Source organism: Mirounga angustirostris, unplaced genomic scaffold (assembly GCF_029215605.1).
Source record: "Mirounga angustirostris isolate CCGP_5_RB_7025 unplaced genomic scaffold, mMirAng1.0.hap1 SCAF_7, whole genome shotgun sequence".
NCBI classification, from domain to species: Eukaryota; Metazoa; Chordata; class Mammalia; order Carnivora; family Phocidae; genus Mirounga; species Mirounga angustirostris.
In genome coordinates, this window is record NW_026991715.1 from 93,567,653 (window position 1) to 93,588,591 (window position 20,939).

Consider the following 20,939-nt stretch of genomic DNA (forward strand, 5'->3'; position numbering starts at 1 on the left):
CTTGGCCTTTGCTGAAAGATGGTGTGATGAGGATAGTGGTAATGGCAATGACCATCCTAATGATGACAAGGACTGTCGTTTGTCACGTTCTGGCTAGGTGCAAGGCACTGTTTGTTATTCTTACGTGTGCAGTCTCATTTAATCTCCCAAGTCTGCATCAGGGTAGGAATGTGTTGCCCCATTTTACAGATGAGGAAATGGAGGCCTGCAGTCACCCAACAGCAGCAGCCTTTGGACTCGGGCTCAGGGGACTTTGGTCCTGCAGCCAATGTTCCTGACTTCTGGGCTGGACAGTACCAGAAGGGGTAAGGCACTCCCGGATTCGAATCACCTCAGTAGCACCCCAGAGCTGCCCAGGGACTTGGGTCAGCACGTTAGGACGCGGCACCACCTCCGTCCCCTCATCTGTTGATCCCACCCCAGGGACTGTGGCAAAGGGGCCTTAGAATGTACTAGACAGGTCCAGAAGCTCGCCGGATCATCCCTTCTCCCCTCTGCTTTGGCAGAACTGCCCCTCTACCCCCAGAGCCCCAAGGTCACCCCCTGTGCTCTGGGTGCCCTTCCTGCCCATTGAGGCCACTCAGTTCACAGGGTTCCTCCCGCAGGCTTTCTGTGGATGTGGCAGGCGCAGCTGGGGGTGGAGGAAGGAGGCACAGCGTTCCAGGGAGGCCTTGTGGCCGTGGGCTGCCCCACTCAATGGCCACATTGTTTGGCCTGGAGCTCAGAGGTGCCGAGGTTTTGGGACTCCACCTACAGGGACAAGGCTGCTGAGAAGCGGGAGACATTTTTGTGTCGACTGTTTTGTGTTTGGTGGCTGCCCCGTGGACTTCCTTCCACAGACCTCTGTTGAGTAACCAGAAGCCTCTTGCCTTGCATGCTGATGGGGTGTCCCCCTGCCCAGGGGCAGGGAGGCCTGGATGACTGTAGTACCTGTCTGCTTCCCCAGGAAGGAACAAGCCCAGAGAGGCAAAGGGCTTGCTCAGGGCTCCATGCTTCAGCCGCCTTTGTGTCTTGGAGTCCGACAGACTGGGTTTATGTCCTGGTTCTGTCCCTTATGTGCTGAGTGGCTTTGGGGAAGCCCTTTCCTCACCAAACCTGTTTCCCCACCTGTAAAAGAAGGTAAGTATAACTGTTCCCAGTAAAGGAGTGCTTAGCACCATGCCAGTATGCATTAGGTGCTCACTCCTGGCAGCCATCAGCTCTCCTGTCTTGGGTGGCAGAATTGGGAGGGCCTGGCTTCTGGCTGGCTTTGCCGCATCTAGCTGTCAGCTAGGTTAGTCAGCCTTTGGCTGTTCTGCCCTGATTTCTGGGCATCTTAAGGCCACTGAAGTGTCTCACTTATAATCATTCATTCATGTATCCAGTAAACACTTAATGATCAAGTGCGAGCTTGAGGCTCTGCTAATGGATGATATGGATGGACTTTTATAAGTATAAACTACTTATTCAATGATAAAGTGACTTTAGTTCCTCACCTTGAGCCCTAAAATGCCAGTGTTGCAAATGACCTACAGCTGTTCAAAGCTTCATTTTCCAGGTGTGGAAACTGAGGACTAGAGCAGGAAAGGGGTTTTGCCAGCCCCCCGGAAGGACAGTGGCAGAACTGGGACTATGTCCAGAGACCTCCTGGCTCTGGCTTACTTAACTTTAGTTCCAGGAATGTTGCCAACATTTATTTTTTGAGCACCTTGTGTGTCCTTCAGGGAAGGCCAGGGAGGGGAGGGGCCCTGGGCCCAGAGCAGAGTGTTGATGCCTCGTCTCTGGCTTTCGAGGGCCTCAGTTGTCCCGCGGGGACTGCTGGGCTGTGGTGGTGCCGGCCCCCTGATCCTGCTGCTCGGCCTGCTGCCTGTGGGCTGTAAAAGTTAATGTCTAAACCCTGTGGGTGGTCCAAGCTTTGTCTTATCTGGGCTGGGACATCCTAGCTCCCTTATCTCCCGGTGAGCAAGCTCACTTGGCCTGTGTGAGCAGACCGGTGGGGCCCCGTGAGGCCCAGTGAGGGCTGGAGCAGGAAGAGAGAGAGGGGCCCTTTCCCCTACTCACCCAGGGGCTGAACTCAAGTTTTTTGTGGCTTCTTCCTTGAGGCCTGAGGAAGGGAGGATGGGGTCACTAGGTCTCTTCCACTGAGCAGAGCCCAGACTTGGCACCCAGACCGGTCCCAGTTCAGGTCCGGGCTTTGCCACTACTCGTTCCATCTGTGCACAGCCCTGAGAGGTGTGGCGGGTCCTCCCTGGCTGGGAAGGGACCAATTGTGCTGTGACAAAAGCTTCTGTGCACTCGGTAGTCCCTTTCCAGTATGGATTGTCATGGCCTCTTCCGCAGCCTCCCTGTCTTTCTCTTTACTCGGAATTGGGTTTAATTCCATTCAGTGTTGACGCAATAAAAATCTTCTACTGTTTTTTCTTACGGTTTTAGTTTGTTTGCTTTTATTAAAAAAAGAAAAAAAAAACCCCACTGAATCAGAGAGACCTTAATCTCTCTGAGCCTCAGTTTGCCCATATGTAAAATGGGAATAAAATATCACTAAATGCTAATAACAGTTGGTAACACTTACTGAGCATTGACTTACTGTGTGCCAGGTCATGTTTTCAGGGCCTGGCATACATTATCCTATTTTATCCTCACAATAAGCCCCAGGAAGTATAGGCATTTTTTAGGGTATCTGCTTCAAATCGTGAGTGGAAGATAATCCACGCAAAGCACGTGGCACAGGGCCTGGCACAGAATAAGCTCTTGATTCCAATTAAATGTCACGGATGGGGAAACTGAGGCTGACCCCAGGTCACTGACCTGGCAGGCACTTACCTGTTGAGGAGGTTGAGGGCACGGAGTGAGACCGTGTAGGTAAACGGCTGCATATCTGGGGTTTTCTTTGTGTGTTACTTACAAGGGCAGAAATCACCTTGGTGTTGATGTTTAGCCCAGATGTTTGATATATTGTAGGCCTTCCCAGCAGGTTGGGGAAAGGTGGATCTGGTAGAGAGGAGAGATTTTTTTTTTTAGATTTTTTATTTATTTATTTGACAGGGAGAGACACAGCGAGAGAGGGAACACAAGCAGGGGGAGTGGGAGAGGGAGAAGCAGGCTTCCCGCCGAGCAGGGAGCCCGATGCAGGGGCTCGATCCCAGGACCCTGGGATCCTGACCTGACCCGAAGGCAGATGCTTAACCGACTTGAGCACCCAGGCGCCCCGAGAGGAGAGATTTTAAATTCTGGCTCTGTCAGTCTTAAGGAGTATTGAGTTGATTCATTTGCATGGCTCTGAAGAAGTTGATGCAGTGAGCATCCCCAGGCTGAAAAAGGAGGAGATACTTCATTAATTGAGCTGTGCAGGTACAGTGCTGGGTGCACACCTGCCCGGACCCCCTGCCAGGGGGCCTCGTCTCCCAGATGCAGAGATTGGTTTTCTGAATGAGAACTCTGAGAGCACAAGGACTGTTTTTCACTGCCATATTCCCAGTGGCTAACATAGTAGAGGGACAGGGTAGGTGCCTGATGAATCCATGAACGGGTGAATCAATGAATGCATGAGTGACGGGAGAGGTGATGTGACCTCCCAAGATCATGTAACAAGGCCATGACCCTTATGCTGTTCCCTGACAGCTGCTTAATCTAAACTGATGGGGAGGCAAACACAGGTTTCCAGTTTCCTTTGGCCCTCAGCCAGAGAAGAAGCCAGCAACTGCCTGCTGTCCCCCATCAGGCACCCTCTGAGCACGCGTATGGGCTGGCGTCTCCAGGGAAAGGAAGCTCTTGAGTGCTGAGGAGGGGGAACAGTCACGGTGAGGGTACTCCTCTGGGAAGAGGGCCTGGAAAAAGCAAGCGCCTCTCTTACCAGAATGTGCTACCTGTATCCAAGCTCAGGCAGAGCCGCCTTCTTAACACAGGGCAGCTGTTGCGAGCAGCTTGGCTCCCGTGGGCCAGGTTCAAAGCCCAGCCCTGCCTGCACCGGCCGTGGGGTCCAGGGTAGGGCGGGAGGGGCTTCCTTCTTACAGGTTGAGTCGAAACCTTAAAATAAAGAGACTCAGATGCCAGCAGGGAAGATGTTTGATATATTGTAGGCCTTCCCAGCCGGTTGGGGAAAAAGCGGAGCCCAGGGAATGGGATATGAGCTCTTTAGTCAAAACAACCTGGTTCAAATCCTGCCCTCATCTCAGTGGTTGGGGACTGTGGCAAGTTACCGACTCTCTCTGTGCCTCTGTATTCTCATCTGGAATACGGGACGACGAACAACAGCCTGTGCGCCCAATCTGGCCTGCCCCTTGTGTTTGTAGATGAAGGTTTGTGGGCACACAGCTGTGCCCTCTGTTTAGGTACCTCTGGCTGCTCCCGGCTGCAAAAGACCATCTGGCTGCAACCTGAAAACATTTATTGTCTGGCCCTTTACGGAGAAAGTGTGCTAACCCTGGATCTGTAGAATGGGAATAATAACAGTGTTTACCTTACGGACCCGTGTGTGAGTAAAATGAGAGACTGTGGATAAGAGCCATGAAGGGCCTGGGACAGGACATAATGTCTGTAGTTTCCTGAGCTGAAGGGCACTTGGGTTACGTTTTTTTTTTTTAGAGATTTTATTTTAGAGAGAGAGCATGCAAGCGGGGAGAGGGGCCGAGGGAGAGGGAGAGAGAGAATCCTGCAGCAGACTCCACGCCCAGCACGGAGCCTGACGCGGGGCTGGATCCCAGGACGCTGAGCTGAAACCAAGAGTCGGACGCTTAACCGACTGAGCCACCCAGGTGCCCCGCACTTGGGTCACGTTTTAAGAGCCATGCAGTGTCTTGGTCTGGGAGCCTATCCCTGCACGTACTCCCTCCCTCCCCCTAGTCCCTCATAACCACTAATCTCTGTCTCTATGGATTTGCCCGTTCTGGGCATTCCATATACACGGAATCCTATAATACGTGGCCTTTTGTAATCTGATTTCTTTCACTTGGTGTAAGGTTTTCAAGGTTCATCGTATTGTAGGATGTGTCAGTGCTTCATGCCTTTGTGTGACCGCATCATGTTCCATTGCGTGGATAAGGGCCACATTTTGTTTCTCTGTTCATTAGTTGATAGACATTTATGTGAGTCGTTTCCACTTTTTGGCTATTGTGAAAAATGCTGCTGTGGACATTTGTGTACAAGTTTTGGTGTGGATTCATGGTTTTTTATTATGGTAAAATATGTATAATAAAACATTTGCCAGGACGCCTGGGTGGCTTAGTTGGTTAAGAGTCTGCCTTCGCCCAGGTCATGATCCCAGGGTTCTGGGATTGGGTTCTGCATTGGGTTCCTTGCTCGGCGGGGAGCCTGCTTCTCCCTCTCCCACTCCCCCTGCTTGTGCTCTCTCTTTCTCTCTGTCTCTCTGACAAATAAATAATTAAAATCTTCAAAAAAAATAAAACATTTGCCATTTTAATCATGTTTAAGAGTACAATTCAGTGGCATTCCTAAGTTCACAATGTTGTGCAACCATCCCCACCATCCATCTCCAGAACTTTTTCATCTTCCTGAACTGAAACGGTGTACCATTATTTTTATTTTATTATTTTTTAAAGATTTTATTTACTTATTTGACAGAGAGAAGACACAGCGAGAGAGGGAACACAAGCAGGGGGAGTGGGAGGGGGAGAAGCAGGCCTCCCACGGAGCAGGGAGCCTGATGCGGGGCTCGATCCCAGGACCCTGGGATCATGACCTGAGCCGAAGGCAAGCGCTTAACAACTGAGCCACCCAGGTGCCCCACGGTGTACCATTATTTTTAATTAATTAATTATTTTGTAGGCTCCATGCCCAGCGTGGAGCCCAATGTAGGCCTTGAACTCCTGACCCTAAGATCAGGACCTGAGCTGAGTCAGGTGCTTAACCAACTGAGCCACTCAGGTGCCCCAAACTGTGTACCATTAAACACCAACTCCCCATTCTCCTCTCCCCCCCATCCACTGGCAGTCACCTTTCTACTCTCTATTTCTGTGAATTTGACTACTCAAGGTACCTCACATAAGAGGGATCATGCTTGTACTTTGTGGCTGGCTTATTTTACTTAGCATATTGTCTTTGAGGTTCATCCATGCTGTAACACGTGTTAGAATTTCCTTTTTTCTTTTTAAGGCTGAATGATATTCCATTGTATACATGTGGTATGTATATACCATATTTTGTTTTTCCATTCATCTGTTGATGGACATTTGGGTGGTTTCTACCTATTAGCTATCGTGAATAATGCTGCTGTGAACATTGGTATACAAATACCTGTTGAATATCCTCCTTTCAACTTTTGGGTATATATCCAGAAGTGGAGTTGCCAGATCATAAAGCATTTCCATTTTTAATACTTTAAATTCTATTTTTAATTTTTTGAGGAACTGCTGTCCTGTCTTCCACAATGGCTACACCATTTCACATTCCCGCTAGAAATGCACAAGGGTTCTCATTTCTATACATCTGTGCCAACACTTGTTCTTTTTTTTTTCTTTTTTTTAAAGATTTATCTATTCGAGAGAGAGAGAGAGAAAAAGCACAAGTGGGAGGGGCAGAGGGTAAATAAGCAGACTCCCCACTGAGGGTGGAGCCCGTTGTAGGGCTCCATCTCACAACCCCAAGATCTCTCAGTACCTGAGCCAACACCAAGAGTCAGATGCCTATAACCACCTGTGCCATCCAGGTGCCCCTCCTTTTTTTTTTTTTTTTAATAGCCACCTTACTAGGTGTGAAGTGACATCTCATTGTAATTTTGATTTGCATTTCCCTAGTTAGTGATGTTAAGCATCTTTTTATTTTTATTTATTTATTTTTAATTTTAATTTTATTTAATTATTTGAGAGAGAATGAGAGAGAGAGAGAGAGCACGAGAGGGAAGAGGGCAGAGGGAGAAGCAGACCCCCTGCTGAGCAGGGCGCCCGATGTGGGACTCGATCCCGGGACTCCAGGATCATGACCTGAGCCGAAGGCAGTTGCTTAGCCAACTGAGCCACCCAGGTGCCCAAGCATCTTTTTATGTGTTTATTGGCTATTTGTATATTTTTGAAAAAATGTCAATTCGAGTCTTTGCCCAATTTTGTTAGTTTGCTTTTTCGTTATGTAGTTGTAGGAGTTCTTTCTGTATTATGGATATCAGTCCCTTATCAGATACATGATTTACACATAGTTTCTCCCATTCTGTGGGTTGCTTTTTCAGTCTGTTGATAGTGTCCTTTGATGCACAAAAGTTTTAAATTTGGATGAAGTCCAGTACGTTTATTTTTTCTTTTGTTGCCAGTGCTTTCAGCATATCCAAGAAATCATTGTCAAATACAATGTCAAGAAGCTTTTTCCGTGTGTTTTCTTGTAAGAGTTTTATAGTTTCAGCTCTTATGTTTTGGTCTTTGATCCATTTTGAGTGAATTTTTATATATGGTATAAGGTGTAAGGGTCTACCATCTTCATTCTTTTGCATATGGATGTTTAGTTTTCCCAACACCATTTGTTGAAAAGACTGTCCTTTCCGCCTTGAATGGTCTTGACATCCTTGTTGAAAATCATTTGTCCATATATGTAAGGGTTTATTTCTGGGCTATCTTTCCATTGATGTATATGTCAGTCATTCTTCAGTACCAAGGTGTTTTGATTACTGTAGCTTTGTAGTAAGTTTTGAAGTCAGGAAGTGTGAGATTTCTAACTTTCTTCTTTTTCAAGAATGATCATTTTGGCTATTAGAGGTCCCTTGATATTCCATATGAATTTTAGGATGGATTTTTCAATTTTTACAAAAGATGCCATTAGGATTTGATAGGGCTTGCACTGAATCTGTAGATGGGGTAATACTGACATCTTAACAATATTGAGTCTTCCTGGGTGCCTGGGTGGCTCAGTTGGTTAAGTGCCTGCCTTTTGACTCAGGTCATTATCCCTTGAGTCCTGCTTTGGGCTCCCGTGGGGAGTCTGCTTCTCCCTCTCCCTTTGCCCCTTCCCCCTGCCCATGCTCTCTCTCTCTCTTGCTCTTTCTTGAATAAATAAATAAAATCTTTAAAAAAAAAAAAAAGTCTTCCAGTCCACGAACATGGGATGTCTTTCCATTTACTTGTGCCTTCTTTAACTTCTTTCAGCAATGTTTTATAGTTTTCAGTGTACAAATATTTTGCCTTCTTGGTTAAGTTTTTTTTTCCCCTAAGTATTCCTGAGTTATTTTCTGTTTTTTGATGCTATTATAAATGGAATTATTTCCTTAATTTCCTTTTTGGATTATTCATTGTCAATGTATGGAAACTCAACTGATTTTTGTGTGTGGTTTTATATCCTGCAACTTTGCTGAATTTGTGTTTATTGGTTGTAACAATTTTTTGTGTGTTCATAATCTTTAAGGTTTTCTACATATAAGATCATGTCATCTGCAAACAGAGATAATTTTACCCCTCCTTTGCAATTTGCTTGTTTGTATTTTCTTTTTCTTGCCTAATTGCACTGGCTATGACTTCCAGTATTGTGTTGAATAGAAGTGAAGAAAGTGGGCATCCTTGTCTTGTTCCTAATCTTAAAGGAGAAGCTTTCAGTATTTCACCACTGAGTATGATGTTCACTATGTTCACTGTCATATATGGCCTTTGATACGTTGAGGTGGTTTTATTTATTTATTTTTTTAAGGTTTTATTTATTTATTTGAGAGAGGAAGAGCACAAGCTGGGGGAGAGGAAGAGGGAGAAGCAGACTCCCTGCTGAGCAGGGAGCCTGACGCAGGGCTCCATCCCAGGACCCTGAGATCATGACCGGAGCCGAAAACAGATGCTTAACCAACTGAGCCACCCACGTGCCCCGAGGTGGTTTTATTCTATTCCAAATGTGTTGAGTGGTTTTCTCATGGAAGAGTGTTGAATTTGCCAAATGTTTTTATTCTTAAATTCTTTTTTTTTTTTTTTAAGATTTTATTTATTTGAGAGAGAGAGAATGAAAGACAGAGAGCATGAGAGGGAGGAGGGTCAGAGGGAAAAAAGCAGACTTCCTGCTGAGCAGGGAGCCTGATGCGGGACTCAGTCCTGGGACTGCAGGATCATGACCTGAGCTGAAGGCAGTCACTTAACCAACTGAGCCACCCAGGTGCCCCAAATGTTTTTTTTCTTTTTTTTAATTTTAATTTTATTATTTTTTTAAGTAGACTTAAAAAAAAAACAATACAGGGTGAACTCACGACCTTGAGATAAGACCTGAGCTGAAATCAAGTATTGGACGCTTAACCCACTGATCCACCTAGACACCCTGCCAGATGTTTTTTCTGTATCAATTGAAATGATTATGTTTTTTTCCTCCTTCATTCCATTAATGTGGTGTATTACATTGACTGATCTTTGTGTGTTAAACCATCCTTCCAGGAATAAATCCCACTGTGTCATTGTGTATAATCCTTTTAATATGCTGCTGAGTTTGATTTGCTAGTATTTTGTTGAGGATTTTTGCATCAGTATTCATCAGGGATATTGATCTGTAGTTTTATTTTCTTGCAGTGTGTTTGTCTGGCGTTTGATAGGGTTATGCTGGTCTCATAGAATGAGTTAGGTAGTGTCCATTAAGATTTTTTTTTTTTTTTTGTGATTCAGTATTGGTAGGTTGTGTGTTTCTAGGAATTAGTCTGTGTTATCCAGTTTGTTGGTGTATAGTTGTTCATGGTACTCTCATAATCGTTTTTGTTTCTGTAAAATCAGTAGTAATGTCCCTGTTCATTTCTGATATTAGTAATATGAGTCCTCTCTTTTTTTCTTAGTCAATCTGGCAAATGGACATATGTTTTTACATATCTTGCATGTATATCTAGGAGTGGAATTGCTGGATCATATGGTAATGCTATGTTTAACATTTTGAGGAACTGCCACACTGTTTCTAAAGTACCTGCACCATTTTACAATCCCCCCATCATTGTTTGAGGGTTCCAATTTGTCCATATCCTTGCCAACATTTATTGTTCTCCATCTTTTTGATTCTAGGCATCCTAGCAGCTATGAAGTGGTATCTCATTGTAGTTTCAATTAGCATTTCCCTAATGACCAGTGATGGTGAGCATCTTTTCATATACTTATCAGCCGTTCGTTTCTCTTTTTTGGAGAAACATTTATTCAGATCCTTTGTCCTTTTTAAATTGGGTTATTTGTCCTTTCATTGTTGAGTTGTAAGAGTGCTTTATATATTCTGGATACTAGTCTTTTATCAAAATATATGATTTTCAGGTATTTTTCCCATTCTGCGGGTTGTCTTTTCACTTTCTTGATCCTGCCCTCTGATGTACAAAAGCTTTTTTTTAACATTTTTTATTTATTTATTTGACACAGAGAGAGAGAGAGAGAGCACAAGCAGGGGGAGAGGCAGGCAGAGGGAGAGGCAGAAGCAGGCTCTCCACTGAGCAAGGAGCCCAATGTGGGGCTCAATCCCAGGACACTGGGATCATGACCTGAGCTGAAGGCAGCCGCTTAACTGACTGAGCCACTAGGCGCCCCTGTACAAAAGCTTTAATTGTTGATGAAGTCCATTGTGTCTATTTTTTCTTCTGTTGCTTGTGATTTTGGTGTCACTTCTACCCACCCGATCTTTACTAATCCTCATATACTTCTTGACGTGCACTCAGGGATCCTCAAAGGTTTTTTGCAAAAAATGGGAGAATATTTAAATAATTATATTTATATACACACACACACACATATAGTTATATATATAATATATGTTAATATATTTTAATGTATAAATTATAATATTTATATATGCTCATTTTTGGGGAAAATACTCACTGTTTTGGACTCCATCTTTTTCTGTCTGACCATCTTTAATAATGCAAATCCCTAAAGCTTCTGAAAATACCCAGGGCTTCTCAAACCATCACTTGGTAAAGACTTACTAGGATGATCTTAACATCCTACCCAAGCCCTCAGCTCTTTGGTTAGAGGCACAAAGAATAAGGAACACTGATGAGGAAGTTCAGGTTAATAAGGAGGATAAAAGAGATGATAATTCTGCCAGTTTACTCCCCAGATTTCTCTACCACCATCTTATATTAGTTTTTGCTAGGGGGAGGAGAGATGTGGCCCCAAGGTCCAGGCTTCTTGCCCTTTTGCAAATTTCTATAGAGCAGTGGTTTTCAAAGTACGGTCAGGGGACCAGCAACAGCACTGCCCCCCCCAACCCCGGGTGTTTGTTGGAAACGTAGATTTTTGGATGCTACCCCAGACCTGGGGTGGGGTCCAGTGACCTTTGTTCTAGCAAGTTCTCCAGATGATTCTAATGCACGCTGAAGTTTGAAGACTACTGGCATAGTGTTTTTAGTTGCTAGCACCTAGAGATTACTAGGAAAATCTACTTGCCCAGTGAGATGGCATCCTCGTCCTCCTCTTTGTTCTAATTCATCCTCATCATCCCTTGCCAAATGTGAGATCAAGTGCTTTTGGTAATAAGTACCAGAAAATCTCAAACTAGCCTAAACAATGGAAGAAATTAATTGGCTTGCATATTTTATTTGAAAAGTAGAGGGGAAGGTCAGGTTTGAGGGGAATTCCAGCATGGCTCAGTTACACTGTGATTCTCTCTGCACTCCTCTTTTTATCAGCCATGTCTTCAACTCTGGCTTTCCTCATGGTTGCAAGATGGCTGCCTACAACTGTCAGGGCTTCGTGCTTCCTAATTGGCTCCAGGGGGAGATATCCGGGCATCCCACACCATGAAGCAGAGCTCACCAGCTTGGCTGTGCTTAGATCGGCCCTGAGCCAGCACTCAGGGCAAGAGGCAGAGAAGTTCCCTGATTGGGTTAGGCCTCCCCTCCCCACTGGGGATGAGGTGAGTCCCACTCAGCTATCATGACTGTTTCACAAAAGGGAAGGGAAGAATGGTGTGTCCGCAGGCAGAAGACAGCCACGATACCTTGGCCTTTTTGCTCTTTGTGCTAAATCCACTGTTCCTCTGTGTTTCCACCCTCTAGAGATACCGTATCCAGGGGGATCCTCTAAAGCAGAAACCTGTCTGTGACACCGCTTATTAAAACCCTCTGGTGCCTTTCTCCAGACACACACACAAGAGCTTTCAGGGTCAAGTTCATCCTTTAAGATGTTTGAATTCTAGTTCCAGGTGACCTTTGTGACCCGCTCTCTTCCCATCCATTTGAACCACCCCCCCTTCATACTCTTCCACGCGGCTGTAGCCGCTGCTCTTGCCGTGTTCTGCCGGCAGTGTCTTTGTCCTTCTTCATGTGGCAAATGTGTCCTTCAAAGCCGCTCTTTGGCAGGCCCTCCAGGATGGCCACAGGTTTTTAGGTAACACAGTCACGATGTGCATGTATTGGCCTCTGCCTGTGGTCTTGGGGCAGGGACCTGTCTGGCTCATCCTGGGTCCCCAGTTCCCCAGGCTTGTTATAGACAGAGCTCAGATAGTATTTGTTGATTAAACATGACTTTTCTGGCCCTGCTGTGCCTAGCACTGTGGAGCCCCTGGTGGACCCTCGGTTGGTGCTTGTTGATGGATTAAACTGATCACAAACCTCACTTCTCCAGGTCCTGAGAAAACCCTGAGCCCCAAATGGCTTGCTGCTCTTAAGGGAGCATGAAGGGTGAGTTTCTGCTGGTTTCAAGGAGTCGGTCCTTGGTACTTGCAGCTGTTGGATTTGGGGCTTGGTGAGGGCTTAGAGGCCTTGAGCTTTGCACCAGGAACCCTTGATCCTCAGGAGCCTCTTACCATCCCTGGACACAGTGAGCACAGGCCTGCTGGGGCTTTAATTGTGGACGGGCATAGATACCCCATCCCCCTGCAGCTGAATAGATGCAGCTATAGCCACGGGTTATTTTAGGCCAGTTCTTACCATTAAAAAAAAAAAGCTTACTTCTAATATTTTTATAACTCCTATTTGTTGCTTAAAATGTGGAACATATATACAAGTCTACATCACCTGTAATCCTTCCCTGGGTATTCACGTATGTGCTTCCATTCTGTTTTCTAAGCATGTATATTTAGTGACTTCCTAAGGTCGTGAGATGCTTATTTTATTTTTATTTATCATTATTTTATTAATTGAGATTATTTTGTTAAGTAAACCCTGTGCATTTCTTTTTTAAAAAAATTGTATTTATTTATTTGAGAGAGAGGGAGAGCAGGGAGGGAGAGGGAGAAGCAGGCTCCCCTCTGAGCAGGGAGCCCAACGTGGGGCTCAGTCCCGGGACTCTGGGATCATGACCTGAGCCGAAGGCAGACGCTTACTGACTGAGCCACCCAGGTGCGCCAAAACCCATGCACTTCTGTAGAAGTCCCCTGCAGCCCTGGCACCGACAAGCTGAAAGGTAGAGCATTAAGATCCATGTAATGGAACCCAGTAGCAGCTATGTTATGGAGGGGACCTTTTTTTTTTTTTTTGGTATCACATCAAGGCACTAAGATGTGAAATTTTTAAAGCCGAAAGGATGGGAGGAAAAAGGGGGGCAGAGAAAACCCAAACCATATTTTGCTCTATGTGAGAGGATAGTCAGGCAGAAGCTACACAAAGGTTAATGGGACATCACTCTAACACATGCGTGATTAATACCAAAGAGTGCTGCTTCTTTAGACTTCTGCAGGATGGTCATCTTTTTTTTTTTTTTTTTTAAAGATTTTATTTATTCATTCGAGACACAGAGATAGAGAGAGAGAGAGCACAAGCACGGGGGAGAGGCAGAGGGAGAAGCAGGCTCCCCGCTGAGCCAGGAGCTGGACATGGGGCTCGATCCCAGGACCCTGGGATCATGACCCGAGCTGAAGGCAGATGCTTAACCATCTGAGCCACCCAGGCGCCCCAGATGGTCATCTTTTAAAAAACACTTTATTGGGGTCCATATGAAAGTTGTGAAATATTGTGGGTTTAATCCTGGCGTGGAGCCAAAAGTTGGTACATGTATTCCTGGGAATAAAACCAAAGATAAGCTCAGAGCTTCCCAGCAGCCAAAGCAATCAGTCAATCAATCAATCAATCAATCAGTAAATGTTAAAAAATTACAAAAGGGAAGTGCATGGGGTCATGGAGATCTTGAATTGCAGAAGGGGAAGCGAATCAGATTGGCAGGATGCTCAAGCTTTCCTAGTGCTGAACTCTGGAGAGGGTGGTCATAGAGACCTTGTGTAAGGGTATTGTGTAAGGGACAACTTCACTGACAAATGCAGGAACTGCCTGGATCTGGCCACAGCTCGCACTGAGTCTTGATGATAACAGCGGGCGTGTTGATGAACTGTAGTTCTAGGAAGGCAGAGATTTGTGGGAAGCCTGAATAACATGGTCTGAGTGTGACACTGGCTGGTGGTTTTGTTTGCGAGAGATCCAACAGGAGCACGTTAATTGGTGTGGCTTGGTTATTGCGCTTTCATGTTGAGAATCTCATTTAACTGCCTTGACGTTGGAGGTAGAGGTGATTAGTGCCATTTTGCAGATGAAATTGAGGCTTGGGGCGATTCAGTGACTTACTCAAATTCACATAGCCAATTAAGTGGCAGTACCAGGACTTGAATTCAAGTCCTTTTCTTTTTTTTTTTTTAATATTTTATTTATTTGACAGAGACACAGCGAGAGAGGGAACACAAGCAGGGGGAGTGGGAGAGGGAGGAGAAGCAGGCTCTCCGTAGAGCAGGGAGCCCAATGTGGGGCTCGATCCCAGGACCCTGGGATCATGACCTGAGCCGAAGGCAGACGCTTAACGACTGAGCCACCCAGGCGCCCCGAATTCAAGTCCTTTTCAACCACAGGCTGTTTGAGAAGGGGGAAGTGCCTGAGCCTGCCCTGTGTTCGCTGTGTGGGCAGTGTAGGGCCTGTTGTTTTGTAAACACCACCTCATCCAGTCCTTACAGTAACTCTGGGTGGTCCCTAGTATTCTCCCATTTTACAGAGAGGTGGTCATTACCCAAGGCCACACATAGTAAGGGCTGGAGAGGCAGAGCGGAGGCTCCTGACCTGGGTTTGGGGGGACTTCAGGGTATGTGAGAATTCAGTAGAATTGCATGCAAACACTTGTTCCTGTTTGCATTTTTCTGGGTGAGAGGAGAGAGGATACCTTTCATGGAGTGTCCAAAACTAACACAAGAACAGAAAAATCCCAGACCTTTGAGCTCAAGGAAGGAGTCCTAGTAACAGCTTGTACTGACTGAGCCCCAGCTGGATGCCTGTCGCCCAGCAAGGCTTGGATGACCTGTCATTCTGGTGGGGTTTGGGTGTGTATCCCCCCATCTTACAGGCTGCTCAGGTAGGAAGTGGTTTTGCATAATGACAGTTTGCTTCTTTTCCACATTGCCTCTCGTGGCTGGGGCTGGACTTTTCTAGTAGTTAATGGGATGCTTTTAGCCCTTCTGGGGACCTGAGAATTATTAAAAGGCAGAATGAGATGCTGTCTTGCAAGAGGTCAGTGCCTGTGTCTGGGTCACCTCTGTTCCCTGACCGCTGGGAACATGTCTGGTTGGTTGGTGGTTGGTTAAATGAAGCAGTGAATGAATGAATGAGGCGGAGAAAGAAGTACATCTCACTGTTCTGGGTTGTAGGACATTAATTCATCTCCGATCGCTTTTGTCCAGGGTCGCCGTAGTGTTGGAAGTCCTGGGGGAGTACTGGTCAGGCACGACTGGAGTGACCCTGGGAGCCTCAGAGGCCACATCCTCCCTGGCAGGAGGTGGTGTGCGAGCTGGTGGTGTCCCCGTACGTGGCTCTGTCCCCTGCCGTGGAGCCTCCCCTCAGCGTGGTGCAGGCCTGTCTGCCAGAGGGCCAGCACTGTGTTGCTACCCCCGGTATCTAGTACCTCTAGTGTCCCAAGGCCATAGCTAGTGAACAGTGGGCCGGGGACCTGGGTCCAGCCCTGCATCACTGCATCCTTATATGTACATTGCCGGGAAGTCTCTGGAAGGTCCACCACAAGCTGGAGACTCATGGAAACACTGAGGCCTCTCCTCCCTCCTCTGGCTGGAGAGCAGCTCTGGCCCAGGGGGTCATGGCAGCAGTTTTCTTTTCCATTGCGAGAATGATGGGCCCCACGGCCTGGTGCCTGCCTCTGCCAAGCTGAGCTGGAGGGACTTTGCCACAAGCAGGGCCGGGTGCTGGGAGCCGGGAGGAGATTTCAGGAACGTCTGCTACAGTCCGTGAGGCTCTGCCCCGTCCCCACCTACTTGCTTCTGTAATTTCAGGAAAATACAGCATCTTTGCACGCGTGCCAGGAACCCAGAAAAAGAGCGAGGATGGGAGAGAGCCAGAGAGGGAGGGCCTGGGTCGGCACCAATGGCACTTCGCAGTCTTCTTGTCCTTCTCTGGCCCCTGTGCTGGGCTGGGAGCCCCTTGAGGGCCTGGGTCTGGTGGTTCTCCGGGGGCCCGCTACCTACTGGGTGTGTGATGAATGAATGAATGCGTGTGTAAATGAATGACCTGGGGAGTTAGGAAACCTTTCTAGTGCAGGACCTGCCACTAAATCATCTGTGGCCTTCGTCAGCCCCATCCCCTTTCTGGGTTTCTACACCTGAGCTGGTCTTCAAGGCGCCGATGTTCTGGTGTTCCACGCCAGCGAGGGCCCTGGCCTCTAGAAGATGGAGAGAGGCAAGAGATGGGTGCTGGGATTCGGCGAGGGCGTGGCCGGCTTGTATGCGGGCAGAGGGGCTGCTGGGACTGCTGGCTGGGAAGCTTAGGAAGGGGCAGTTGGCAAGTGGGGGCCCAGGAGGGGGGCAGGCAGAGGAGCAGGGAAGGTGCAGGCCTGGGGGCAAAGCTGTCCGTGGCAGCTGTGGGTTTCCATGGCAACTTTCTTTTTTCCGCTGCAAAATGCCCAGCAACCCTTCTGGATTTTAGAGCCTCCTGTGAGGGTTGGGCTCCGATTAGGGTAGTGCAGACTGGACAGGCCCCGGGGCAGGAGGAGGAGAGGCCGGGGAGCCAGGGCATTGGGTGCTGGCTGATCCTGCCAGGACTGGGGCCGGGTCCTGGGCCATGCACCCCTGCTCACTGTTACTTTGCCTTGTGTTTTCTGCAGATCATGATCGAGTTCTGTCCTGGGGGAGCTGTGGATGCCATCATGCTGGGTGAGTCTTTCTTGATCCAATGTGGTGGTGCTGGGGTGGGCTCTAGGGCCCTAGGCTAGGACTGGTGCCGACCCAGGCCCTCCCTCTCCTTCACTCCCCCCGCCCCAGCAATTCACATGGCCTGTTGGAGTACCTTTTCGCTCTGTCCCCTTTTGGAAGCAGGGGCTGGGTTCTTGGAGAGAATGCAGGCACTCATTAGAAACCAACACTTCTTCAAAAAGCCGTGCGTCCTTGAGCCGGTCACTCACCCCCTCAAGCCTCGGTGGCCATAAGATGGGTGTGATGGCTCCTTTGCCCCACCCCACACCACCCTTAGGAAGTGAAAATGAGACACCTGAGGGAGGTTCTTTGAAAAGTGGGGATCCCCACACCCATTTTGTAAGAGCTTAATGGGGATGTTACCAGGTTTTGATATCCCAGACAAGCTTGGACAGTAAAAAAAAAAAAAAATCACTTTTGTGAATATTTTGTGACTAGTCACTGTATGCCAGAGATTGGGGTAGGTACTTTGATGTATCTGATCTGAGTGTTCCTGTTTTATTCCTGACCAGATTGACACTTCAGAGGGGTTAAGGGGCTGGCCAAATGTCCTACAGCAGGACTGAGAAGGGCGCCTGGGTCTTGCCGGTCTGGTGGGCAGTGAGTGAGGAAAGGCCGGGGGCCTGGGGCCCCAGAATATTGAGAAGCAGGCCCAGGATTGTGAGGTGGCTCAGGAGAGGGGAGGTTTTCAGTTTAATGTAGCACCATCCAGCTACTCTTTTATTGTGAGGAAGGTATTTCCCCCCTTAGTTTATCTCAGGAATCTCTTGAGTTTGTGGCAGCCCTTTCCAGAGCTATGGAAATGCTGGCCCTTCTTGAGAGCCCCTTACCACAGGGTGCTCAGATGGAGAAATGACAGTAGGTGACTGGATGTGAGTACTTGTGATATGGCCCTTGGGTGTTCCTTCTCTCAGCAGAGACTACCTTTGAAGATTTTCATTGTTCTGGGTAGAATTTAACAAAATAAAAATGGTGGTCTTGTGTGAGTGAGATTCTCTAGGTTACAAGGTGATCAAAGACTGTTTAAATTGGTTTAGTGGGAAAAAAGGGTGGGAGATGTGGGAGAGGGAATTTATTTGCACAAATAACTAAAAAGTTCAACGGTTCCTGGCTTCAGGCACAGCTTGATCTGGGAGGTTTTTTTTTTGGTTTATTGTATTTAATTAATTAATTAATTAATTAATTTATTTATTTAACGTTCTCCTAAGACCTTGGTTTCCTTCTCCAACTCTTGGTCCCACTTTCCTCTGTGTTGGTCCTATTCTCATGCTGGCTTTCTATTCACAGTGAGAAGGTGGCTGTAGGAGCTCCAGCAATCATATCTGTATTCCAAACAGCAGGATAGAAGAAGGGAGGGTAGGACAACTTGACAAACACACACCCCATTTCCACTTTTTAAAGGAGCTGTTATAGAAGCCCCACATGACACTTCCATTTACATCTCATTGGCCAGATCATAATAGCACATAGCTGGAAGAGAGGCTGGGAAATGTGGTCTTCTTGCTGGGTGGCCGTGTGTTCAGATACTAAAAAAGTAGGGGCGAGTGGGAGCCACCTACCAGCTTCTGCCTCTCCAGGTGTGAGCTTAGCTCGCTGAGGCCTGTGGGAGAATATCAGAGATGGAAGAGGTATTTATGCATAGCAAGTCCTTGACCTCATTCATGACTGGGGCAGGACCCCAGGCTGTGGCTCGGCCTGCAGGCAGACTCACTCCCTGTCTCAGTTCTCCTGGTGGACCTGACTGCTCCAGCCCCAGGTGGTTTTCTCCCTGCTGGTGGCAGCAGTTAAAGGAACATTGCCATCAGCATTCTAGAAGTCAAGGTGGGAGCAGAGAAGGTGGGATGGGGAGACCTGACAAAGTGAGACCTGGCCCTGGTTGCAGCTGCATGATGAGGGGTGGACTCTCCCACAGATGCCCTGCCCTGCTTAGAGGGACTTTCTGCCCTTAGCATCTCCCCGTCGCCCTGTGGAGTCACATAGAGTGGTGAGCCTGGACGTGGGGGCCAAGAGACCTGAGGTCTGTTCTAGGTTCCTCTGCGGGGTAGCTGTGGGGCGCTGGGCTGGCCTCTTTGTGAGATGAGGGGAATATGCACTGCATTTTACTGCATGGCCCCTCTAGTTAGTTAACACCCAGTGTTTGCTCTGATCCGGTTGGCCTTGCTTTGCCAGCTCTTAAACGCTTGGCTCTCAGCCCTCCTGCGGAGGAGGGGGGTGGGGTGGGACTGGCTATGGTTTCAAACAGACGTAGGACTTATCTGCAATGTTGCAGATTTTTTTAATTTGAATAAAATATTCATATATTGCTGTGTAATCAAAAATTAATCTCAAGAATTTATCATACTGTATGATTCCAATTATATGACATTCTAGAGAAGGCAAGACAATGGGGACAGAAATCAAAGTAATGATAGCTTAGGGGCTGGAGATGGGGGTGAAATGTTGATCACACACAGATTTGGGGGAGTGATGGAAACATTTTCTATCTGAATCATGGTGGTGATTACATGACTATATATGTTTGTCCAAATTGGTAGAATTGTATATGTAAACGAAAATGAATTTTACTGTCGATAAATTATATCGCAATAAATTGGGCTTAAAAAAGGTCTCTCTACCTTATTGGGTTATTGTGAAGATTAAATGAAAGAATGCATCCGAGTCCCTAACTCCATGCCAGGTACATCGGTAAAGGCTCAGAAAATGGTGACCATGAGATCACCACCATCACCACCATCACCACCATCACCATCATCATCATCACTTTGCTTATTCTGATTTCATTTATGTCGAGAAATCAGATATGAGCAAGTCACATTTTGACATTTAAAAAAATTGCTGCAGATAATCCAGCATAATCTCAGGACCAGCATAACAATAATCACCTTTTATTGACTGTCCTTCATGCTGAGGAGTGAACTCAGCCAGGAGTGAATTTATGGCTGGAGCCCTGCCTACATCACTTACCATCATCCCATTCTATGGATTAGGAGATGAAGGCACAGACAGATGGAGCACCTTCAAGAAAGCATGTAGCTAATACGGAGCAGTGCCTCGGTTCAGGCTGTCTGGGTGGTCCTGATGCCCCCCCCAATGGCTCTGAGTCTGTCCGTGGTTTGGGGGGACACGAGAGTTAAGGATGAGGCCGCAGGGAGCGGTAGGGGTTGGAGACCCCAGAGAGGGACCCGTGGTCGGTCTGGGGCCAGGCTTCCCAGGGCAATGCTGCTGGCTCTTCCACCCCGTCTGGTAGATGTTCCCCAAGCCTGTGGGATCCATCCTTGAGGATTTCTGGCCCGGCGCGGCGGGGGGAGACAGATGGGGGAGTGCTGCCCTAGTCAGAGGGAGGCCTGGCAGCAGCACCCTGGCCAGCCGGCCCTGGAGCCTGCGCCTGAGGACCCCGCGGCGAGGACCCCACAGGCAGGGCAGTGGGGGCTCACTTCAGCACAGGGGGCTTGGTGGCAACAAGCACTAAACAGTCACGATGGCCAGTGGGTCAGTGAGCACAGGATGTTGACCTTGAATCTTCTCATGCCCTCCCTCCCTCTCCGTCTCACGTTCTGTCATGAGAAATCAGCCTTTGGGTCGGGAATGTTTCCTCTGCGAAGCCTTGGCTGGACCACCGTGACGGCCCCCAGCCGAGCTCCCTGTCTTCTTTGCTCCCCTGCAGGCTCTTCGCTCACCCTGCTAGGGAGAATGTCTTAAATGCAAAAGTCAGATTGTCTCTGCCTGCTTCGAGCCTCTCCTGGACTGCCCATTGCGTTTCAGAGAAAGTGTAGCCTTCATAGATGGCCTGCGAGGTCCTGCACAATCAGGCCCTTCTGACCTCTGACCTCGATTCGCTTTCCCCTCATCCTTCCCCTTCAGTCAAAAAGGGTCCTTTGCACATGCGGTGCCCCCTGTGTGGAAAACTCCTCTTTGTGCTC

The 20,939-nt window shown here is 47.6% G+C and overlaps 1 protein-coding gene across 7 annotated transcripts in view; it reads left to right on the top strand.

Annotated features, from left to right (window-relative positions):
* Positions 1-20,939, top strand: part of STK10 (serine/threonine kinase 10) — a 120,877-nt gene that overhangs the window by 37,565 nt on the left and 62,373 nt on the right. For all 7 annotated transcript variants that reach the window (XM_064596564.1, XM_045901324.3, XM_064596565.1 and 4 more), the window contains exon 3: positions 16,932-16,980. In XM_064596564.1, the coding sequence (XP_064452634.1) occupies positions 16,932-16,980 (49 nt within the window). The remainder of the gene's footprint in view (positions 1-16,931; positions 16,981-20,939) is intronic.